The sequence below is a fragment of the Neoarius graeffei genome, chromosome 4 (genome assembly GCF_027579695.1).
Source record: "Neoarius graeffei isolate fNeoGra1 chromosome 4, fNeoGra1.pri, whole genome shotgun sequence".
NCBI classification, from domain to species: Eukaryota; Metazoa; Chordata; class Actinopteri; order Siluriformes; family Ariidae; genus Neoarius; species Neoarius graeffei.
In genome coordinates, this window is record NC_083572.1 from 21,688,268 (window position 1) to 21,713,643 (window position 25,376).

At 41.3% G+C, this 25,376-nt stretch overlaps 1 protein-coding gene across 2 annotated transcripts in view; it reads left to right on the forward strand.

The window, feature by feature from the left end:
- Nucleotides 1–20,554, forward strand: part of nck2b (NCK adaptor protein 2b) — a 153,371-nt gene extending 132,817 nt beyond the window's left edge. For both annotated transcript variants that reach the window (XM_060918176.1, XM_060918177.1), the window contains exons 3-4: nucleotides 18,324–19,018; nucleotides 19,559–20,554. In XM_060918176.1, coding sequence (XP_060774159.1) covers nucleotides 18,324–19,018; nucleotides 19,559–19,753 — 890 coding nt within the window. In that variant the 3' untranslated portion in view covers nucleotides 19,754–20,554. The remainder of the gene's footprint in view (nucleotides 1–18,323; nucleotides 19,019–19,558) is intronic.
- Nucleotides 20,555–25,376: the final 4,822 nt, after the last annotated feature.

Consider the following 25,376-nt stretch of genomic DNA (forward strand, 5'->3'; position numbering starts at 1 on the left):
GCCTTGATTTAAAAAGAACTGAAAGCTGCAGGTACTTCCATATCTTGGCAGGCTGAGTGGTATGCTGGGGCACCTCTTGCCAGCAGACCAGGATATCCAGAGGGAACTTGTGCGGTTCAGTGTTGACCTGACCATCCCCAGCTTCAAGGAGGGAGAGAGCATCGTGGAGTGGTGGGGTCATGTCTTCAACAAACCAGACAAGTACCCCTCCCTGGGTGCACTGGTTAAGTGTTGCCTCTCCATTTTTCATGGACCTAGAGTCGAGTCCTCATTTAGTCTGATGAATGATGTAATTGATCAAAGGAGTGGCAACATGAATGTGGAAACATTTAATGCAATACAGACGGTCAAGTACATGCTGATGTCCAGGGGGAAGATAGCTATACAGCTCTTTAGAAGGGAGGACGTGAAGTTTGGGGAAGTGGACAGAACATTGTGCAAGAACATTAACTCTGCAGCAGCCACATACAAACACCAGCAAAGGGTGAACAAGGAGGAAAAGCAGCAGCAGCAGAGCAAGTATGGCTCTCAAGCAACTTGCAGTGCTCAGCAGGCCAAGAAACAGACTGCTGAAGGAGAGAAGCGGGCAAGGCTGAAACATGTGGCAACTCGGCGAAAGCAGGCCATGGAGACACTGGTGGTCCAGGCAAATAAAAGGAAAAAATGATCACTATTCCTTGTGTGTTCTCCACTTTCTTCGTTCTATTATTCGCATTTTTTCCAGGGCATAATTTCACTATAACTGCATGTATTTGAATTTGTATTTGTACTGTATGTCCTTGTGCAAATGTCAATACAGTATACTTAGTAAGGAGGCTATAATATTTATTCTGGGGGAGGACCCCCCAAACAAAATAAAACAACACCAGAGGCCACATCACCACTCGCGCACCCTTCTCACCTTTTTCACCTCTGACCCGTTTTCATGCCTGATTATGCTGAGGTGATTATCGAGAAATAGTCCGAATCTCTCCAACAATCAGCATGTGTGATTTCCTATAATCGCCTCCATATTTATACTAAATAAGAATAATAAGTTTTTCTTTTAAAATAAATTACACAGCAGAGACTGCAACAATTCTTTTACTGTGTAAAATTGTTCCAGTGTATCTGGCCATATACAAAACAAAAACCCCGTCTCATCTCGTACCTCTCTTTGTTCTAGTATCTAACAGGCATGAGATGACTGGACTAAAGTCATGATGCGAGACATATCCTGAGACAAGGCTTCATAAGATGATATTGACCCTACTAGCGTATTCAATTTTAATGTACATTTATTTTGTAATGATGACAAACTCCTGCAGTGTCAGTACACTGTATTGCAAGTAAAGTAGATCAGGATTTATAAGATGTAATTTTCCCCTATTATAGCATGTTATTTTATCCCCCCCCCCCCCCCCCCCCCCCGTTTCATAAATGTATTTCATGGCAACGCTATTAAAATGGAAATATGGTTTGCTTGACTGTAGTGCTTTAAATGATTAAATAATACATTAGTATCATCAGAAGAAGAAGCCTTTATTTGTCACATGCACATTCAAGCACAGTGAAATTCATCCTCTGCATTTAACCCATCTGAAGCAGTGAACACACGCGCACACCCGGAGCAGTGGGCAGGCATACTACAGCGCCCGGGGAGCAATTGGGGGTTAGGTACCTTGCTCAAGGGCACTTCAGCCCAAGGCCGCCCCATGTTAACCTAACTGCATGTCTTTGAACTGTGGGGGAAACCGGAGCACCCGGAGGAAACCTACGTAGACACGGGGAGAACATGCAAACTCCACACAGAAAGACCCCCTGTTGGCCACTGGGCTCGAATCCAGAACCTTCTTGCTGTGAGGCGACAGTGTTAACCACTACACCACCTACTCGTGTCTGACATCCACCTGAAATGCATAAGTGTGTCAAATTTTTTGTATATTTCCTCATTTCACCAAAATTCATTTCTGTTTATGCCTCTGCCAGGACGACACATGATGAATTGTTTCGAAATCATTTTAGGCACAGGTTTGATTTTCATGAATTGCAGCACACAGGAGTTGATTTTAACCCACGTTTCAGACTGTGGTCAAGCCAATTGTGGTTCATTCGTAGGTTTTGCTGTATTTTGAGTCTTTTCTACATTGTAAAACAATACTGAAGACATCACAACTATGGAATTATGTAACCAAAACAAACAAACAGTGTTAAATGTTTCATATTTTAGATTCTTCAAAATAGCCAGCGTTTACCTTGATGATGCTTTGCACACTACTGGCATTATCTTAACCAGCTTCATGAGGTAGTCACTTGGAATGCTTTTCAATTAACAGGTGTGCCTCATCAAAAGTTAATTAGTGGAATTTCTTACCTTCTTAATGCATTTGAGATCAAATAGTAAATAATAAACATACAGTAAATAGCTCTATTCCACAACTGTAGTGATCCATATTATGTCAACAACCTCTCAACTAGGTAAAGAGATCCATCACTGCTTTAAGACGTATATAAAATAAAAAAAGAATGTTGAATTAGAAGCTGTCTCCAAATGTTTGACTCGTACTGCATATACAGTATGGCGGTTTAAAGTAACTGCTGTGAATTGTGGGTAATGTGAAAACTTTGAGCAGTAGTGTACTATGGACTGTTTTCAGTATTTTTTCGTTCACACAGGCTGTTATATGAGGCTGTGAGCTTTGTGTTTGAAATGTGCCATAATGCTTCCTTCTGATTTGCTTCACGTTTTGGAATATTAAGTAAGCATGCTTCGATACAGTTAGGTTCTCACTTACAGACTTTGTGGTCTGGATGCCTCTGGTGCTGCCTAGTGTGTAATAAGAGAGAGCGCTCATAATAAATATTAAACCGAAATATTGTGATACAGAAGCAAAATTCGTTTTGCCAATATTTTGTATTGCAATATTTGAGACAACAAAATTCTGTCATGCTCGGTATTCCAAAGATATTGGTCATCAGTTTTATCCAGTCAGAGAAGAGTGGTTGTGGGGGAAAGATCTTGGATTATGCACAATCGTATCTTCAAGGACAGAAAAGGACAACATCTATCAGTAATTTATTACTTCTAAGCCTTGTGGTATTTGGAGAGTTTTGTTAGCAGGCTAGTGCGTAAGGAATTTTAAATATATATATGCTTCATGCTCATTCTGTATTCAGAGAAAACAACTGAAAACTGTTTTCAAGTCACTGGTATACAGTCATTTCTTCTGTATCAACATTTTGCTTTTTCAGTATCATAAAAACATTTGGAAATGTTTTGGCCTGTGTGTCAAAATGTGTAGAAAATGAATTATTTTTATTGAAGGACAAGGACCATGGCATATTGCCAGTTTCATAATGTCAGATTAAAGGTGATATGTGCTGAAAAAAATGCTTTGAAATATGAATTCTCTCCTTTCCATATACACTTATACCATTCATAATGTGAAGAATTATTGTTTTGAAAGTTAATGTACACTCACAAGCCATTTTTTACTAAGAACACATGTAAACCTGCTTATTTATGCCAATCATGTGGCAGTAGCACAGTGAATAAAATCATGCAGATACAAGTCAGGAGTTTCGTGTAATGTTCACATCAAATCATTATGGGGGGGGGTGTTCTCAGTGACTTTGACCATGGTAATAAGTGTTGGTGCCAGACAGCGTGGCTTGAAGAAACTGCTGATCATATGAGATTTTCATGCACAACAGTCTCTAGCGTTTACATAGAATGATGCAGACCCCCCCCCCCCCCCCAAAAAAAAAAAAAAAAAAAAAAACAAACATTGAGAGTCAGTTCTGTGGGTGGAAATGCGTTGTTGATGAGCAAGGTCAGAGGAGAATCACCAGATTGGTTTGAACTGACTATGGTATGGTAACAAAAAAAAAAAAAAACCACACACATTTTACAACCGTGATGAGCAGAAAAGCATCTCAGAATGTAAAACATCCCAAGCTTTGAGGTGGGTAAGCTACAACAGCAGAAGGCCACATCAACTCCTTTAGCCATGTACAGGAATCTGAGGCTACAGTGAGGACAAACTTATCAAAAATTGGAATGTTGTACAGTACTTTTTTGGGGGGGTGGGAATCTCGGTGATTGTTTTCCCAATCTTCAGCTGTCTAGTTAAGGTGAAAATGGAGGTCAGCCACAAACACTGGAATTCATTTTACTAACTGATGATAAGAATATTGGTTAAAGGCGCCATGTGTGAGAATTGGACAGCTGACGAATCCGTACTCGACACTCAAAACGAATAGGTGGCAGTATATTGCCAGAATGTTCGGGTGTCCACACCTATTGTAAGAAACAAAGAAATGCATCGTCCCTCCTCTCGCCTCCTGAACGCATCACCACCACTCTCATAGAATTATCACTTACTGAATGTAGTGTTTAAACTTTTCTTTTTAGTCAGTCCACTACTGGGTTCATGCAATCTAACTTTAGTCATCAGTTATTAAAAGAAAAGCCAACTACTAACATCAGGGCAAACTTGTACTAATCTGAAACTTAATCAGCCAAGATAACACTACTATGTTATCTTCATGTGTGCTGTCAGCCCATAGTTTACGTTATAGCTTGCTTGGATCAATTTTTAGCAAGAACAATTCACAGCAACACGCGCATCTGTAGTGCATGAGACCACTACAGCTCACAGAACAGCAGATATGTAACCATTGTTTTTATTATTAATAATGAATCTGATTAAACACACTGCCTATGACTCAATAAAATGACTGCATAGCTGAATGTTTTTGAGTAACATATTTGGTTTAATAATCGGGCCAAAAAGAGGAGTGCCACCTTGCATTTATGAGAATGTGCTCTTGCAGTTGCCAGCTTGTGAATTAGCAGATCTTTCACACAGCCAATTAAAAAAACTGTTCATGAGCTTCTAGTAGTCTATAACATTTAAACTCATGCAAAATGTATTATGCACTCATTCCAAAAATGAGATTACAATGCCCAGGTATGAGAGTGGAGGTTCTGTAATCCAGCCTTTCACTGTTGTTCAGTGTTTGGCATTGGGGTTTAGTTATTCCCTGTAGGGTCCCCTTTCCTTCTCTTTTCTGTACTTCAGAAATACAGGGTGTTTCAAAAAATTTGATATAATTCCACAGTCTAATAACTTTCTCATTCAATTGACCTCAAATTTTAACAGCATGTGTGGAAACAGGTCAAAATTTTATGTTTAATGTTTTTGTTTTTTTTTAAATCAAAATGCCATTCACTGGAAAAGAAAAGGCGCTTTGTGTGTTAGAGTACGCTCGAACACAGTCAAACAAGACTGCAGCATACATTTTATGAGAGAATTCTCGAAAAATGCACCAACTGCAGTGCAGATTTAGACATGGCACAAAAAGGTCAAAGAGGAAGGCTGTCTGTGTGTGTTTGTCTCAGGCGGCACGCATATTGAAAATTTGTGAAATCGTTCATGGAATCCATATACCTTTTTGAATTTCTCATTCAGATTTTGAGGAATAAATCTTATATTGCTCAACATTAAGCCTGTTCAGTTTCATTTGCCTAGACTATGTAGTTTCTGGGATATTTACATCTCAAATAATATCAAATTTTTTTTGAAACACCGTACCAATAAACAAAATGGTAAGCCCCAAATTCACGTTTCAGTGCCTTAGGGACGAAATTATTACTGCAGTAAACTGTGGTAAAATTCCTTATGGTTAGTATTACTGTTTCAAATTTTAATTATCATTAAAACTGCAGTTGATTTACCATGGTAGGAAAAGCTTATGTTAAAGTTCACGTAGCAAATTCAGAGAAAATAGATGTTAGAAAATAGGTGATGAAGACGTCAAACGCTTGTGAACTATGTAGTACTGAATTGTGGAGTTAGACTGTTACAGTTTTTCATCATTTTTGTGTTCAGGATTTTTTGTGTGGGTCAGAAATCATGGCTCCATGATGCACTGGAGCCAGACTTAGTATAACCCTTTTTAACCTGTGTTTATTTTGATTGGATAATTTTCCATGTTCCCACCCACCTGTCATTATGGATTAGGGATGGCAAAAACTAAAAAAAAATCTTGACCGACCACCGAGCCTCATTAGCCGGTTAAAGTCGGTTAACCTATGAGTTTAAACAGGGATGCAAACGGCACGCCTTTTGGCGGATGCCGCCTTTTTCACGGCTGAATCGTGCAGATCCGATTTTTTTTTGGGGGGGGGGGGGGGCCTTGGAGTGTCTGAATAATTTAATCAGAGTAAATTCTGTATTAAAATTACTAAATGAGCAAATGCCGTTACAGTCCATGAAACATAGGAAGTATAAGTATGAGAAGAAAACAGTAAATCAGAAAGCTGCGCACGTTTGCGCAGAAGCTGCGCACATTTGCGCAGCTTCCGCGCAAACGTGCGCAGCTTTCTGATTTACTGTTTTCTTCTCATACTTCCCATGTTTCATGGACTGTAACGGCATTTGCTTATTTAGTAATTTTAATACAGAATTTACTCTGATGAAATTATTCAGACACTCCAACGCCCCCCCCTAAAAAATAAAAATCGGATCTGCACGATTCAGCCATGAAAAAGGCGGCCTCTGCGCCTTTAGTTTGTGTGGAGAGATATGATCTGCAATAACATGCATTGTTGGCTACAGACCGAAACATACTTTCAGAATGCACTGGCCAAGGCAGGACTAAACTCAATGTGCCTTCTAATAATAATTTTAAAAAAAAAACAACAGTAATTTGTAAGCTAAAAAGCCTGTGTCTACACTTTTTTTCTTTCGCCGCGTGGCAGCTGTCTTCAACTGGGGCGGGACATGACTGAATGGGTGTTTCTGATTTGTCAGCTGTCTTCAACTGGGGCAGGACATGACTGAATGGGTGTTTCTGATTTGTCAGCTGTCGTCCTTACACCGCATGGCATGCCCCAAGCATTTACAACACAGAATTCCCGGTTCTCCGCTCCAAAATCGGCAGCTTCAAAACGATTGATTTTTTTTAACCGACAACCAAAAAAAATTAACCGGTTGACGTTGGTTCGGTCAACCACCGGTCAAACGGTCATCGGTAAACATACCTATTATGGATCACTTCTATTTTATTTCAAAATGGCAAGAAAACACTTATTTCCATGGAACCACCAAAATAAAAGAGAAAAAAAAGTTTTTATGGGTATTTTTTAATCTTTTTTTTTTTGATCTTGTAAATTTTATTTTTTGCACATTTTTAACATTTTTTTAGTTTTTTTTTGTGCGCGTGTGTTTTTTTTTTTTTTCTTTTTTAAATCATCATCTTTCAGCTGCTCCCATTAGGGGTCGCCACAGCAGAGCTGTTCCACATATTTGATTTGACATCTGTTTTACACCAGATGCTCTTCCTGACTCAATCCTCCCTGTCTATCCAGGGATGAGTCTATCCAGGCTTGGGACCAGCAATAAGTATGCACTGTCTTGTACAACCCCAGTGGCTGGGTATTTGACCTCATCTGCATGTCTTTGAACTATGGAGGAAACCCATGCAAACTCCACACAGAAAGGCCCCTGTTGGCTGTGAGGTTCGAACCTGAAACCTACTTGCTGTGAGGCGACAGTGCTAACCACTACACCACCATGCCAGCCCTGGCTTGTTTTGTTGTTTTTATATAATATTTATTTATTTATTTATTTTCAACATGCATGCTGCTGTTTTTCAACTTGAGTTCAGTTGCAATATGGGTGCACTCCTGCTCTTGTGCTGTGTTGCTAAATGCTAATTGAAAATATATTCATTCATGGATTGGTGAACTTCGACAGAAAAAAATTAAAAGAAAAACTATTATTTTTATTATTTTATTTTTGAGATTGGACAAGTTTTTGAGGTGTCAATCTCAAGTTCGGTGTGACCATGTGTGCCTCTGGCTGTAACATGGATCTAAAAACAGACTTAGCTAGTTTTATTGAAGCACCAACTTTACTGAGGAAAGGTAAGACAGAATTTAGCTGCTTTGTTTTTGTGCTGTTATTTTGTGTGTCTTGTAGCGTTTTTAGCTTAGCTTGCTTTTCGTGGTTGTAAATATTAGTCTTGTGTCGTTGTTATTTAGCCTTTCAGAAGCTATTGCATGTTTAAATCAGGGTTAAATCAACCCTAACCTGCAGTTTTACAGTGCTTTAACCCAACCCAAAACCTTAAGCTTAAAACGATTAAAATGTTGATTAGCCTTAGCCTAGTAAACTAGACCCACCCGCCTAGCGGCCAAAAATATTTTTGCCTACGAGTGGGTCTAGCCTCGGACCATATCAACAACACACCCTGGGCATCAAATCGTGCCCGCCAATCACAACGCAAGGTTTTTGTTTGGATTCTTTGGGCGGGCTTTTGCAGGAGTGACGACAAGGCTGCGCGACGCTGGAGAAAGCACAACAGGAAAGATGGCTATGGCTATTGAACAGCGCTCGTTTGACTCCGTTTTGGAATCAGTTTTAGAAGAATTAGACTTGGAGTTTTCGTTGAAACATGAGCAGGAAGAGGCTCTCCGCTCATTCCTTTTCAAGAAGGACGTTTTCGCTGTTTTGCCGACCGGCTATGGCAAAAGTCTGATCTACCAGCTGGCTCCCCCACTGCTTTCTGTCGCTCTGACTACGTCACAGTCACTGTTGCGCTGATTGGTCAGAGCGTTGGCCTATACGCACAGAGACAGTTTGAAAGACAACGGGTTGTTCCTACCCACACCCTTCGGAAATGTCTACGACCGAGACCAGACTAAATATTCACATTTAGTCTGGCTTGCCAGGCTAGATTAGCCTAACAGTTGATGAGAACCAACAAGAAGACCTCTATATCCCCTGCCCTACATACCAACGATACACCAAGTTTCAAGATATTATTTGTCACATTTTTCAAGTTCTGCTGTAGGAAACCAGCTCTACCTCTTTACACTGACCTCAGCAGCTCTTGGTGTTGGTCGCCTTTGGTCCAGGTGAGCTAAAAATTACAATTTCTCATATTTCTTAGTATCAAAAGACATATACATTACTTTATCAACACATATATACCAACTTTCAAGACCATACCACTCATAGTTTTCAAGTTCTGCTCTGGAAACAAAACCTACCCCTAAGACTCACCTGAGAGACTAAGGCCAAATCCCATTTCACCCCTTGGACCAACCCCTTGGCCCTTCCCCTCCATTTTGCGCGTTCACGTGAAGGGGTAGGGGTATCCCAATCCCAGTTAACGCGGAGGGGTAGGGGAAGGGGTAGGGCTTCTGTACCCCTCCAAACGGAGATTTTCCTGGAGCTGACTCCGAACGAAGGGGTTTGAGTGATTTCCCACAATGCCATGCAGATTTCAGCGAGATTTCATGCGGATTTCAGAAAGATGGCGGTTCCCGCGGCGAAAGATTGTCATAAATGTATTTTCTCCATTATTTACGTGTTTTAAGTTGTTATCCAGAGGAAACACGCCGCTTGATTCGCTTTCGAGCTGAGAATGAGCAGCGATTTCTGAAATCCAAGCTGCTGCTAAAAAGCTTTGGGAGTGAGTGTTGTTTTCGGTTGCTTGACTGCGTACGTTTTGTTCTGTTATTCTCGCTTTTATTGTTTACATGAGTGTTCTGACACCTCATTCTGTCGGATGTGGTGCACGAAGCACCAAAGATATCCCATTCAGTGGTGTTAGTTAACAAATCACACCCTGCCAGCAGAGATTTCTGGTTCTGCCTCTGGCTCTGACTGGAGCGGCTGGCCGCAGCCAATGACGCATTTGGTCGCGTTTTGCTAACGTAAACGCTGACGGAGGTACGCGATGACGTTTGCGATCGTTGAAGGGCTATCCCAATACGTAGGGGTTGAATTTCAAGCCCTATCCCAATTGTAGCTCAGTTTCAAGGGGAAGGGCCAAGGGGAAGGCGGAGGGGTAGAAATTAGAATTGGGATTGGGCCTAAATCTGATATTGTTTCCATGGAAAGATGAAAAATTAAAATTTCTCAGATTTCTTAAATATGAAAAGGCACATCTACATCACCTTGTCAACATGTATACCAAGTTTCAAATCTGTATCATGAGTAGTTTTGGATATATGCTCCGGAAACCATTGCTCTGAGAAACTAAGTTTAAAATCTATTTTTATGTAAAAATTTGAAAAATACTTTTTTTTTCAAAAATCCAAAAATAGCAAAAGGCACCAGTTCACATGTTGCTTGATATGTATACAAAATTTCATGAAAATATCTTCAGTAGTTTTAAAGATATGGCCCGGAAACGAAAATACGGATGTACGGAACCAGTTTCTACATCCCCTGCCAAACTTCATTTAGGGCAGGGGATAAAAACAGTGCCAGCACATGTGTTGAATGCCACTGGGGGTAAAACTGTGGCTGTGCGACTACAGTCAGATTTTATTGGAAGTTGCACCTTTCCTGGAACTGGGCGTGGCTTCAGCACCTTTAGCAGACACAACACACACCCCACCCCCACATGCAAGTCTCAGTGCAGAGAGTACTGCTTACTACTTCACGATTCTGTAAAATAGTCGATAGATTAACCAATAGAAAAACTTTTGTTAGTGACAGTCTTAATGTTGTTATTGTAACATTTATGCAAACAACGTGCATAGTGCTGGTCATTTTATTTGTGGTTTTCAGTATAAAAATTGGTGAAATGATTTCGGTTTGTGTATCAGTTTTTTTTTTTTTAAACAATTTCAGCACATTTAAACAATAGCACAATAATACTGATAAACGTGATGATTCTGGGCACTATAATCATATTAGATTTTCATACCATTTCATCTCTACAGTGCCTGGATTACAGTAGCGTCTGCAAATTGTAGTGACCCATTTGCTTCTCTTTTCTTTAGTTTTCAGCAGGCTGAGCTCAGAGGCTAATGTGTATGTAGCCATCAGTGACGTGTGACTTCTCTCATTTTGGGATGAGGGCAGACTGGACACTACAGTGACTCGCTTCTTGAGGTACAAAGTGGTATTAGGAGACGTACGGTGCTTCCTGTCTCAGGGCTAGCCATTTAGCATACTAACTTGAGTAGATATCTTTGCAGCGCAGTACATGAACATCTTTGACGTAACATCAAAGCTGTTACTTCTTCACATTCTGTTGATAATTGTAGTTAATTTTTTGAATGTTTTAAACTAAAATTCTTCAAATTCCTACACATAGCCCCTTTAATGGACCTACTGATTATTTGGTTTATTTTTTAAAAGAAAAGCATCAGTTAATACAAATGTTACTTACTTTGTTAATTGTAGATTAATGTTGAAGTACGTGGATTGTTCATGTATGTTAAAGCATTAATGTCAGTTAAGGGGATCTTAAATTAGAAATAGTGTGACAAGTAAAAGACAAGCAATACCTAATAATCACATTACACCCTATTTATTCCTCATGGCACGGCTGCCCTATTTAGTGTGCTGCCAATGTGGATCTTGACATCCTAGTTATTGAGATTAAAGGATGAGACAGATGTCCTGACATCCTGGAGCCCAGAGTTGGGATGCATTTGCTTGATCATGTTGTGAGTCATCTTCTGCTGTTCTTTCATTTGAGCCATTTCTATGGAAAATAGTGACCTCCATGACTCGCGGTTCTCTAGGGCTTCTATTTTTGTTGCCTGTTAAAAGCTGATTGTTAACCCTGATTCTACATGATGTCTTCTGTATAACGCAGGACTTTGTTGCAAAGATTGCTTTAAAAAAATGCAATAATAAAGGATAATTTTTTCCCTTTGAGGAGGACTACAGTTGTGAAAAATAGATATTTTGTATCTCATCTCATCTCATTATCTCTAGCCGCTTTATCCTGTTCTACAGGGTCGCAGGCAAGCTGGAGCCTATCCCAGCTGACTACGGGCGAAAGGCGGGGTACACCCTGGACAAGTCGCCAGGTCATCACAGGGCTGACACATAGACACAGACAACCATTCACACTCACATTCACACCTACGGTCAATTTAGAGTCACCAGTTAACCTAACCTGCATGTCTTTGGACTGTGGGGGAAACCGGAGCACCCGGAGGAAACCCATGCGGACACGGGGAGAACATGCAAACTCCACACAGAAAGGCCCTCGCCGGCCCCGAGGCTCGAACCCAGGACCTTCTTGCTGTGAGGCGACAGCGCTAACCACTACACCACCGTGCCGCCCAGATATTTTGTATAATTAATATTTTTTTATTTTTAGGACCACGTATTTTACAATTTGGTGTTTAGTATGAATGACCGTTTCCATTTGTGCATAAGGAGGCGAGACGGCCTTTGTCATGATGATTAAACTATACAAACAGTCATCATAGTGGAGTAAGCAGTATATAGTGAGACTTGTTTATTCAAAGAAAATTCTATATTTCTGCACTAAATCTATATCCTGTAAACAAGATATCTGAACATACACAAGCAGAGATGACCAAATCATTAATTGATTACCCATCCCAAATAGCTCTATTATTTTTGTCTGTAATCTATGGGCTTAATGTTTGCAAAAAGCTCATTTCTGGTTCTCACCTTGTGTGTAAATGAAAGTAACCAAGAGTTAAGTTTTACAAGGTTTTTTTTTTTTAAATATAGAGAGTTTAATGGATAAGTGCATAGAATATCACATTCTGGAGGGGAAAAATACATTTTGTCTGTCAGTTTCATAGCCACCATCAATATTTTTCAATAAATTCATCGCTCGTTTATGAGAACCGATGAGTCAATGACAAATGAGTAATTGATCAGCCAGTGATAAGTCAAGATCTGCCAGTGATTAATGATCATAGATCAGTGATCAGTTACTGATGAGTCAGTTGAGTCAGTAATGAGTCCGTGATCAATTATTGAGGAGTTAATGTTAATCAGTTATTAAAGTGCAATGATGAGTCAATGATGTCTGTGAACAGTCACTGATTAGTCACTAATAAGTCAGTGATTAATGATCAAGGGTCAGTGATCAGTCATTGATGGGTCAGTAATCAGTTAAAGGTCCCATGGCATGAAATTTTCACTTTCTAAGGTTTTTTAACATTAAAATGAGTTCCTCTGACCTTCTTAAGTCACCCCAGTGGCTAGAAATGTCATAATGTGTAAACCAAACTATGCCCACCCTTTGTCAACATTTGAGAATGGCGCGTCAAAATGGCGCATTGATAGGCTGTTCCCTTTACTACGTCAGCAAGGGAGATGATCCCCACGCCCCCCCCTCTGGATTCCCACCCACTGTATGGATTGCCCGCCCAGCTCAAAAGTTGCCACCATAGATACGTCACTTCAATTTTGTAGTGAGGAGACCATAGAGGACACAACAACATGGCACCACCTAAGCGAGCGAAACATGGAAATTGCGCTGTACATGGATGTGACAACACAGAAAGGAGTCTGTTTTTTTACTGCCGACGGGAGAGCCCCTGAAGACGCAGTGGCTTAATTTTATTTACTCCAATAATACGCCGTCGAGTCTACCTAAGACGGTGTATGTTTGTCGGAAGCATTTTCCTGATGAATGTTTCCACAACTTGGGACAGTACAGGGCAGGTTTTGCACATCAACTGTCACTGAAGCCTGGGTCCGTACCAAGCATCCCTGCCGCATCAGCCACAAACACCGAACAAGTAAGTGTATAACTGTTAAGTCGTTTTGCTGTGTTTTAAAATCGGTGCGTTAGCCTTGCAATGGCTACATTAGCTGTGCAGCTAACCGCTTCCTGCAGTTAGCCAGGTACTCTGCACTACAAAACCAAAAAGCATGCAGCATGCTCTGTTAAACTGAGTTTAGTCTGGAAATTGACTGTAACTTATGACCTTATGTTTGACTATTGCTCCGCAATGCATGTCTTCTGTTGGATAAGCGACATGTTGCTGTAGTTGCTGCTTCTATCCTCTTTGGTTATGGAGTGCGTGTTCAAGCCTAGGGTATTATACGTTCGTAAACTACCACTCTGAACACACTCACTGTCTGTTCTCTGTGTCACGTTGAGTTTATGAAAGGAGTCCGAGGGGTCAAAAGTGAAAGCTTGGACTGTTGCTTGACCTGCCATTGCTACTGTTCACAGGTAGCATGCCTGCAGCTTGGTCAAGCCCCTCCCCCTCCCCCATGGCCCGCCCGCCCCCACCCGCTACCCTTCCCCGCCTCCATGCTTCTCATTAGCAAAACGACGCACTGGGAAAAGGGCTGAAATGGGGCTTTCTCCCAGGAGGCTGTATCTACGTGCCGAGGGTTCATTTTGAGAAAGGCTGCGAATATAACATCCGGAAACCTCCACGAGCCCGTTTAAAGCATCAACAAACCACCATGCCATGGGTCCTTTAATGAACAGTCAGTGACCATTCATTGATGACCCAGTTATAAGTCAGTAATGAGTCAGTGATAGGCAAGTGATTAAAGATCAGAGGTAAATGATCAGTCACTGATGAGTCAATTATAAATCAATGAGTCCATGAGTCAGTGATCAGTCAGTAACCAGTCAATGAAGCCCACGTGTGAAGTATTTTATGTGATCTAGAGGAGACGTGAGTCTTAGGCTACGTTTACACTAGACCGTATCTGTCTCATTTTCTTCGCGGATGCACTGTCCGTTTACATTAACCCCCCTGGAAAAGCGGGGAAACGGGAATCCGCCAGCGTCCACGTATTCAATCTAGATCGTATCAGCTCCGGTGCTGTGTAAGCATTCAGAATACGCGAATACGCTGTGCTGAGCTCTAGCTGGCGTCTCATTGGACAACGTCACTGTGACATCCACCTTCCTGATTCGCTGGCGTTGGTCATGTGACGCGACTGCTGAAAAACGGCGCGGACTTCCGCCTTGTATCACCTTTCATTAAAGAGTATAAAAGTATGAAAATACTGCAAATACTGATGCAAATACTGCCCACTGTGTAGTTATGATTGTCTTTAGGCTTGCCGTCCTTCCACTTGCAAGTAATAAGTGATATGCGCTGGGATCACACACACAGCGGCTCAGTCCCGAATCGTGGCTTGTTCACTTCACTCGCGCACTCTGTGAGCTGCGCAGGGCCGGAGTGCGCACCCTCCAGAGGGCACTCGCTGTTCAGGGTGGAGTGATTTGGAGCGCAGGATGCCTGCGGAGCCGAGCGTATCCGCGTATTGGTGTTGCTGTGTGCACGGCTAACGGTTTTGTGTAAACGCGAATCATTTTAAGAACGTTAATCTGATGATCCGCTGATTCGACGTAATGTAAACGTAGCCTTAGGCTACATCCACACGACAACGGCAACGAGATGTTATTTAAAAATATATCGCGTCCAAATGGGCAACAATCAGTAAAATATCAGGTCAATATGGCAACGCAACGCTTGCTGAAAACGATGCAATACACATGCCACACCTCTAGGGGCGCTGTAAGACAGTCCCTTCGGAGACACCAGAACAATAGAAGTAGTAAGGACGCATGCGCATAATGCGCGAGACTTCATATTAGCCACAAAGTCAGGAAAATCTGTTTGTAAAATTACATTATAATGACCAAATACAATGAAAAGTATTTTTCCAGTCTCACCTGTGAAAGGTAATCCCATGTGATCTCGTTTGGACAGCAAACCTGTTGGTACAGTTAAACGCAGCTAATCTTTATTCTCCGCTTTGACCTCTCCAATATGGCGGCGAGGATGACGTATGATTCTACGCGGAAGGCGGCGTCTTTAATGGTCCGGAATAAATTGAATGCTACACGTTGATGGATTAATTTGTTTCTCACCTGTGAAAGGTAATCCCATGTGATCTCGTTTGGACGGTAAACCTGTTGGTACAGTTAAAGGCAGCACATGAATCTTTATTCTCCGCTTTGACCTATCCAATATGGCGGCGAGGATGACGTATGATTCTACGCGGAAGGTGGCGTCTTTAATGGTCCGGAATAAATTGGATTAATTTGCTCCTCTACGCCCTTTTTGAGGAATGTATTGTCGGACTTAAATCAACATCTGAAGAGGTGAGATCGCTCCTTTTTTCCCTATTTTTGCTGGCGGGATTGCACCATTACACAATAAATATTCACAGTGAAAATATTTTGTAAGCGCGTTTCATAAACCAAGTTATAGGATTTGTTGACAACTCGCATCGCATCGCAATGAGAAGATCATTGGCACTACTGGTGTTAAGAATCAGACCATTTCATAAATGAATATTTTGCTGTAGAGCTGCAGTGTTTGTACAATTGCATGTTTTTGCTTCACTATTACTGTCACTATTCTGCTTCTTGCATTACTACTGTGAACTAACACTGAACATAATAATAATAATAATAATATCCAAGCTCGTGTTTCACTCTCACTAGTGCTCTGTAAGGCTTTTTCCTGGTGATATTCGTTACACTTCTACCCGGCGTGAAGCACTCACAGTCATGTGGTTGTGACGTCATCGTAAACAAATCCGTTCTACTCATCCAGACGACTTCACAACGGCAACGTTGCCAGATCTTTCCACTCTGGAACCCGTTCTCAAAAAGATTGCGTTTTGGGCACCCAAAACGCTGGTGCCGTGTGGACGCCAGGCCTAAACGATAAGCAATTGTATCGGAGTCACCTGAATCCGTTGCCGTGTGGACAGGGCCTTAAGCTTTAAGTTGTCACATTGCCACAAAAAAAACTTTTACAGAGTCTAATGCAGATAAGTGGTAATAGCTGTTGCGTGTTGATGATGATGATGATAATGATAATAATAATAAATGCATTATTTAATGTCTATATATTGTTTTGTAAACTAGTCCTAACTGTTTTTGTTGCTTAAAAATTGAGTCTCTTGCACAAATGAAGTACTGGTGTTGCCACTGAATTGGGGCTTGTTGATAAAGAGAGATGGTGTGTTGTGGTTAGTCAGATGAGAGCTGTGTGCAGATGCTTGCACATAACAGGCTTGTATTACATGCCACTATTTCCTCAGGAAGGCACCACTTTGACAGAACATACTCCTTATATTATACATTTTATAGAAGCATCTAAACAGATAGACAGACAGAATGTCGGGTTTATTTTCTGCCCGCTGGTTAAAAATAGAGCTCGTCATGGTGTGCATTTGTTTATGGGAGACTGGCAGTGCCAAGTGCTGGTATGTGCTTTGCACGGTAACAATAGACTCGAGTCCTCTATAGTCTCAGTTTGTGAATTTCAGCTCGTCTCATTACTGGTCATGTATTAGATTTCAGATGCTTTCATGTTTTATTTGGGTTTTTCTACTAAGACAAGATGTTTACTTGTTATATTTGTTTGACAAATATGAAAAACTTGTTATAAAAATTATTTAAAAGCCATAAAGTTTGAAGTGCTATAGGAAAACCCTTCACATGGTCAAATTTTGATGTTTACTACTTTTATTTTTAATTTTTTGCAAATTTCAGGCTTTTGACAAGTATTTTAAAATCTGAAAAGTGAGAAATTTGTATTTAAGTAATTTAATCCAGTTCCACAGAATGATGTCCCACCTACTTCTACATCTATAACATAATTTGCTTGTGTAAAAACATTACAGCCAAATTAAGCTGTAAAGAAATGCAATTTTAAAATGGGAATCACTTTCAGTATTGGCATCAACTGTCCCATCACCTGAGGCACCACAGTCCCTGAGGTATCATCACAGTCAAGTGATGAGCCTCATCATTGTCTTGTCACTCGACTGACCTCTGATCACACTAACCATGGAGAAAGCTTGGCTTTCATTGTGTGAGGAAATCACATGTAGTAAGCTAGATTTTAGGCATCTTGAAGTGGCCCGAATGCATTTACCAGGAATTTCTTTCTCCCCAAATGGTCATCTGTCATTTCCTACTCACCAGCCAGCTCTCTCCTATCATTATTCAAAAGCTATGTACCAGAGAGGGTGAAAGCTACGTAATATATGCTTCCTCTGTGAGATATGAAGCCAGCTACATCTTTATGAACTACTGCTTACAGGGCAGTGTAGCAAACTTGGAGGAAAGTGCTGTCTGCCCTCTTCCACACACATGAGCTCACAGATGCCCAATCGCTGTGACTAAGGGGGTAAAATATATTTGTGGTGTGCGTTTTTTTTTTTTTAAATAGATACATGAAAGTATATTATTGGCAGAAAAACTCAGTTTTGTTCAAAACCCTGTTTATGAGAATTTAGCTGTTTATAAAGTGCTGGCATTGTAGGCTCATTCTGTAGCATAAGGCAATAATTACTGAATTTGCATAACACCTTTAATAAACTAGATATATTTGATATGAAATGGCAGAAGCAACCTATAATATTCCTAATTCTAAGCTCAGCAAGATGTTAAAATGTTTGAAAATTGGAATAACTTTTTTTGTATTTTTTGTAATTTATAATACTATGTTATGTTAATTCTATTGCTCTGTATTATATTATATTATGTTTTAACTCTGTTGTGTTTTTTGAAATGGACTTACGAATGGAATATTTTTACAGGTCTGGGTAAGGCTAAGCGGAAGCCGAGCACAGATGCCGAGTGCCCATCAAACGGCGTCAGCGCGGGAGCAGAGCGTATCTATGAGCTGCACACAGCGGCAGTGGCCAAGTTTGCATACACGGCAGAGCGTGATGATGAACTGAGCCTGGCGAAAGGTGCACGCCTGCTGGTACTGGAGAAATGCAGTGATGGCTGGTGGCGTGGCCGCTGCAGTGACGGCCGGGTCGGCTGGTTCCCCTCTAACTACGTCCAGGAGGAGGAGGATGAGGAGGAGGAGGAGGAAGAGACAGGTATGGGCGATGGGCAGTGCTCACGAGCATTGCACAAGGTGCAGACGCTTTACCCCTTCAGCTCGGCCACGGAGGAAGAGCTGAATTTTGATAAAGGAGAAATCATGGAGGTGTTGGAGAAACCTGAGAATGACCCTGAGTGGTGGAGGTGTAAAAATAGTCAAGGCCAGGTGGGCCTTGTGCCCAAAAACTATGTGACGACAGTGCTGAATGATGGGTTGGTGCAAGGAGGAGGGGCCAGCAGTTTCATGGCCCATCCTTTACAGCATGCAGGCCCCGCCCACACAGGCAGATTTGCTGGGAAGGAGTGGTACTACGGCAGCGTGACACGGCACCAGGCTGAATGCACGCTAAATGAGAGGGGAACCGAGGGAGACTTCCTAGTGCGGGACAGTGAGTCCTCTGTGAGTAAATGAGGAATTTAATGGTTAACATTCAGGGTGGTTCTTGATTATTCTCTGAATAGCCTAGTTGTTTTGTTACTGCTCTTTCCTGCTTGCCATGGTCATTCTTTACCATTTCACTATATTGGCACAGGGAGCAAAATTATAAACTTTTCTATTTTTCCAGTAAATATCTGTGCTCATAAAATATACTCATACTGTGCTCATATCACAGAAGGCTTTATTGAACTGCTCAAACAGAACCTGTTGCTTTTAACAGATTAACTTAAATGTAGCTTGATATATACTGAAAGGTCTTTTCAATAACTCTGCGATTTACAGTGAGAAAAACTTTACACACGAACACAGAGCACACACTGGTGAAGAAAGGGGGAAGAAAACACCCGAGTTACAGTTGCCTAGCTTGGATACAAATGACAGAGCTTTGTTTTATATATTTTATTTTTAAAAATAACTCACTAATACATTGATGCTCTGATGCTCATGGCCCGATGTTTGGTTGTCTCTCTCTTTTTTTTTTTTTTTTTTTTTTTTTTTAAGCCAAGCGATTTCTCCATCTCCTTGAAGGCGTCAGGCAAGAACAAGCACTTCAAGGTACAGTGCGGTGAGGGTGTGTACTGCATCGGGCAGCGACGTTTCAACACTATGGATGAGCTCATCGAGCACTACAAGAAAGCACCCATTTTTACCAGTGAGCACGGAGACAAACTCTACCTTGTCAAACCCCTGCAGTGACCTTTCAACCAAAAATGAGCCTTGAGAACCTGAATAGACCTCACACTGAGCCAAGCCTCCTTACTGTTCTCCTTGGTGGTCAGTTCTCACCAGCAAGTGGGCAACAGAGTGCCAACGCAAGCAGCCGTGCAGCGACATTGTCCCTTATTTTTTAATCATCGTCATTTCCTGTTTATGTCTTAAAATATTTTGTCCTCTCTGGCATGAAACTGTTTGGTAATAAAACTTTAAGTGTTGAGGGATAATAAGAGGTACACTTTTTTTCTTCTTTTTTTTTGCTGCAGTTTCAATTCAGATTTTACACAACACTTAAGTTCACAAAAAGTAGCCTTTTAATTTAATTTTTTATTAATATGATTCGACGGTACAATAGAGAATATTCTGAGCCTTCTCATGGAAGTCTATCAAAAGAGCGACAGGACTATCGACATGTTGCCAAAAATAGCCAGTTTGTAACACACAGATACTGCCTGCCCCCTGCTGGAGACACACATAAATGCATGGGCTGTTTGAGATGAGATGAATGTCAGATGATCAACCAAATGTGCCACACACTCGTTAAGTGCAACAATCAACATTATCCTATCCCCATATTGACCACCGCCTGAGTCATAATATATCTGTATGGGTATCTTGTATAATTACAAGAGAGCTTATTCTGTACACATTTAATTTCCCAGCCTTTTTGTTTTAAGTGCTTGAATGTAAGAACATTGTTATTTAAATTGGTGTCTATTTAAACTAAAGCCTAAGGTGCATATAGGACAAATTTACTAAGCACTGTACCAATGACCGTTATGTTGGAAGTTCAAATACATTTTGTTTAATTAAACATTTTGCAAAATAATAAAATGTCTCAAGCTTTTTATCATTGATAGGGTAACGTATAGAGAGTTAGGGTGCATTATCCTGCTGAAAGAGACCACTGTTATTATGGAATACCATTGCCGTGAAGGGGTGTACTTGGTCTGCAATGGTGTTTAGGTAGGTGGTACGTGTCAAAGTAGCATCCACATGAATGCCAGGGGCCAAGGTTTCCCAGCAGAATATTGCTAAGAGCATTACAATGTCTCTGCCATCTTGAATTCTTCCCATAGTCCATCGTGGTGCCATGTCTTTCCCAGGTAAGTGACACACACACTTGGCCATCCATATGATCTAAAAGAAAACATGATTCATCAGACCAGGCCACCTTCCATTGCTCCATGGTCCAGTTCTGATGCTCATGAGCCCATTGTAAGCGCTTTTGACCATGGACAGGGGTCAGTATGGGCACTCTGACCAGTCTGCACCTACACAGCCCCTTACAGTGGGGAAAACAAGTATTTGATCCCTTGCTGATTTTGTTGGTTTGGCCACTAATAAAGACTTGATCAGTCTGTAATATTAATGATAGGTGTAGTCTAACATGCTGAGACAGAATATCACAAAGAAAATCAAGAAATCGACTTTAAAGAATTTGTATTAATTTATTTGCATTTTATTGAGGAAAATAAGTATTTGAACCCTCTTGCCAAAAGGACTTAGTACTTTGTGGCAAACCCCTTATTAGCAAGCACAGAGGTCAGACGTTTTTTGTAGTTGATGACCAGGTTTCTGCACATATTAGGAGGAATTTTGGTCCACTCTTCTTTGCAAATTACCTCTAAATCATCAAGATTCCGTGGCTGTCGCTTGGCAACTCTGAGCTTCAGCTCTCTCTATAGATTTTCTATAGGATTCAGGTCCGGAGACTGGCTGGGCCACTCCATGACCTTGATATGTTTCTTCTTCAGCCATTCCTTGGTTGCCTTGGCTGTATGCTTTGGGTCATTATCCTGCTGGAAGACCCATCCACGACCCATTTTAAGCTTCCTGGCAGAGGGAAGGAGGTTTTCACTTAGGATTTTACGGTACATGGCTCCGTCCATCCTCCCATTGATACGGTGAAGTAGCCCTGTGCCCTGTGCAGAAAAACACCCCCAAAGCATAATGTTACCACCTCCATGCTTGACAGTGGGGATGGTGTTCTTGGGGTCATAAGCAGCATGTCTCTCCCTCCAGACACGACGGGTTGAATTGATGCCAAAGAGCTCAATTTTGGTCTCATCTGACCATAACACCTTCTCCCAGTCACTCTCCAAGTCATTCAGATGTTCATTGGCAAAGTTCAGGCGGGCCTGCACATGTGCTTTCTTAAGCAGGGGTACTTTGCGAGCACTGCAAGATGTTAGACCATTGCGGTGTAAAATGTTACCAACTGTTTGCTTGGTGACTGTGATCCCAGCTGCTTTAAGATCATCCACTAACTCTGCCCGTGTTGTATTAGGTCTATTTCTCACCGTTCTCATGATCCTGGAAACCCCACGAGGTGAGATCTTGTTTGGAGCCCCAGACCTAGGTCAATTGATGATCATGTTGTGAGTCTTGTACTTGCGCACAATTGCACCAACAGTTGTCACCTTAACGCCCAGCTTCTTGCTAATGGTTTTGTAGCCCATACCGGTCTTGTGCAGGTCTATAATCTTCTCCCTTAAATCCACAGAAAGCTCTTTAGTCTTTCCCATGTTGGAGAGTTTGGAGTCTGACAAACTGATTGATTCTGTGGCCAGGTGGCTTTTATACAAGTCATTAGTGATATCAGGTGTCTTCAATTTAGGTGACAAGGTAATTTGGAGAGTCTAACTTGTCTGTATTAACAAGAACTCTTGATGGTTACTAGGGGATCAAATACTTCTTTTTCTCAATAAAATACAAATAAATTAATATAGATATTTAAAAGTTATTTTCTGGATTTTCTTTTTGATATTCTGTCTCCACATGTTAGAATACACCTACCATTAAAATTACAGACTGATCAAGTCTTTCTTAGTGGGTAAACCAACAAAATCAGCAAGGGATCAAATACTTGTTTTCCCCACTGTATGCAGTATGCTGCGATGCATTATGTGTTCTGGGACCTTTTTATCATAACCAGAATTAACTTTTTCAGCAAAGTGTGCTACAGTAGCTCTTCTGTCAGATCAGAAAAGACAGGCTAGCTTTTGCTCCCTACACGAATCAGTGAGTCTTGGGCGCCCATGACCTTGTTGGCGGTTCATCGGTTGTCCTTCCTTGGACCACTTTTGGTAAGTACTAACCACTGTATACCGGGAACACCCCACAAGACCTGCCATTTTGGAGATGTTCAGATCCAGTCATCTAACCATCACAATTTACCCCTTGTCAAAGTTGCTCAGATCCTTATATTTGCCCATTTTTCCTGCTTGCAACATATCACCTTCAAGAAATGACTGTTGACTTGCTGTCTAATACACTGCACAAAAAAAATTAAAGGAACACTTTGAAAACACACCAGATCTCAATGGGAAAAAAATCATGCTGGATATCTTTCCTGATATGGATTGGGTAATGTGTTAGGAACGGAAGGATGCCACATTGTTTGATAGAAATGAAAATTATCAACCTACAGAGGGCTGAATTCAAAGTCAAGTCAAGTTTATTTTTCTAGCAATTTTAACAATAGACATTGTTGCAAAGCAGCTTTACAGAATTTTAATGACTTTAAACATGAGCTAATTTGATCCCTAATCTATCCCCAATGAGCAAGCCTGTGGTGACAGGGACAAGGGAAAACTCCCTCAGATGACATGAGGAAGAAACCTCGAGAGGAGCCAGACTCAAACGGGAACCCATCCTCATTTGGGTGATAACATGATTATAACATTTTTAACAGTTTTAACATGAAGTCGGTTCAATTGATGTTATCACTTCATTGATGGAAACTTGAGTGCAAAACTGTTCATGACAACTGCAGTCCTAAAGTTAGCAAGTCCGCTGTAGTCCTCAGCCATAAAAGCATTACTATAAGTGTCCAGAGCATCTTCCAAGTGTGACTTTCATGGTCCATGTGGGGCCATCGTCCACAGGAGCAATGTGATGAGACTCCAGCCAGACATAGGGCACCAGGATTGATCAGGCAGGTCTGAGGAGCAGAAGAGGTCAGCATCTTGATCTCAGGATTGACATGTAACTCAGAGGGACAGATGGGGGCGGGGAGAAAGAGAGAGAAAACACAGGTTGTTGGGTATGCCCACTGTCACCTGATGAGTAGGAACAGGGTACATTTCGTGCTGAGCCCAAGCAGGGACTCCGGCAACTAACTATGACGGCATAACTAAAAGGGGAGAGCCAGAAGGTAGCACAGGCATGAGGGGGCCCCGGGACGTAAAGCAGCCAGCCACTACACCATCAACAAATTCGAGTGAGCAAGTGAATGGGGGACTGACAGCATCCATATATCCCAGTTTACCAAAACACTCTATGTCTGAGGATCCTCCAGATCTACTCCTTTCCCTCTTAAACACTATTAACAAAAGGCTTGACTAAACAGATATGTTTTCAGCTGAGACTGTGTCTGAGTCCCGAACACTACTTGGAAGGCTGTTCCATAACTGTGGGGCTTTGTAAGAAAAGGCTCTGCCCCTTAACCCCTACTGAATCTAAAACAGACACAAGCACTTTTTTTCAAAGGGTCTTCTGGGTTATCAAAGTGAATATTAAAATCTCCAGCAACTAAAGCTTTGTCTAAGGAAATAACCAGATCTGAGAGAAAATCTACAAATTCAGAAAGAAACTCAGAATATGGCCCCAGGGCCCTGCAAATAATAAGTAACGGAATTAACTGGGTAGACTTGTTTTTCGAGGCTATGTACATTATATTAGTATGAAGAACTTCAAATGTATTAATTTATAACCAGGTTTCTGTTACACCTAGATAATCATTATAAATAACCACGATGCCTCCTCCTCTGCCAGTTAGACTTATCTAACTGGTGTATATAACTGTATCCAGGAGGACTCGCTTCATTTAATGCTATATATTCATTTGGCTTAATCCATGTTTCTGTTAAACACAGTAAATTAAACTCCTGATCAGTAATAAGTTCATTAACAATTAGCGCTTTAGATGTAAGCAATCTAATGTTTAATAGCCCTACTTTTAGATCAAAGGTGCTGGCAGCAGCTGTACAGTCAGTATGATCTAATTTTATATTGATTCGGTTACTGGAACAAATTCTCTGAGTATTTCTACTTTTTTGTTTAGCTCGGGGAACAGACACAGTCTCAATGTAGTGGACCCTGAGTGACAACTCTGTGCAGCTAGCAGACAGTTGGTTTAGCCTGTTCATCTGCTCCCTGGCCTTGGCTCTGGATTGTCAGAAGTTAACTAGACCTGTTCTGAGACTATGACCTATGCTGCAAGAAATGAGAGCAGCACCTTCCCGAGTGGGATGGATACCATCCCGCCAGCAGTGCCCTCAAAATTAGTCCAATTATCTATAAAGCCCACACTGTTTTCAGAGCACCACCTGGACAACCAGCAGTTCAGCGACCGTAACCTGCTGTAAGCTATATCTCCACACAGTATTGGGATGGGGCCAGAGCATGCTACAGCATCGGACATCTCCTTTGCTAATTTAAACACCTCTACAAAGTTACTCTTAGTAACCTTAGACTGACGAAGGCACATATCATTAGCTCCTACATGGATAACTATATTTGAGAACCTGTGCTTGCTTAGGATCCTAAGATTACCTGCTATGTCCAGTGCCCTGGCTCCTAGTATACCTGACTAAAGCTG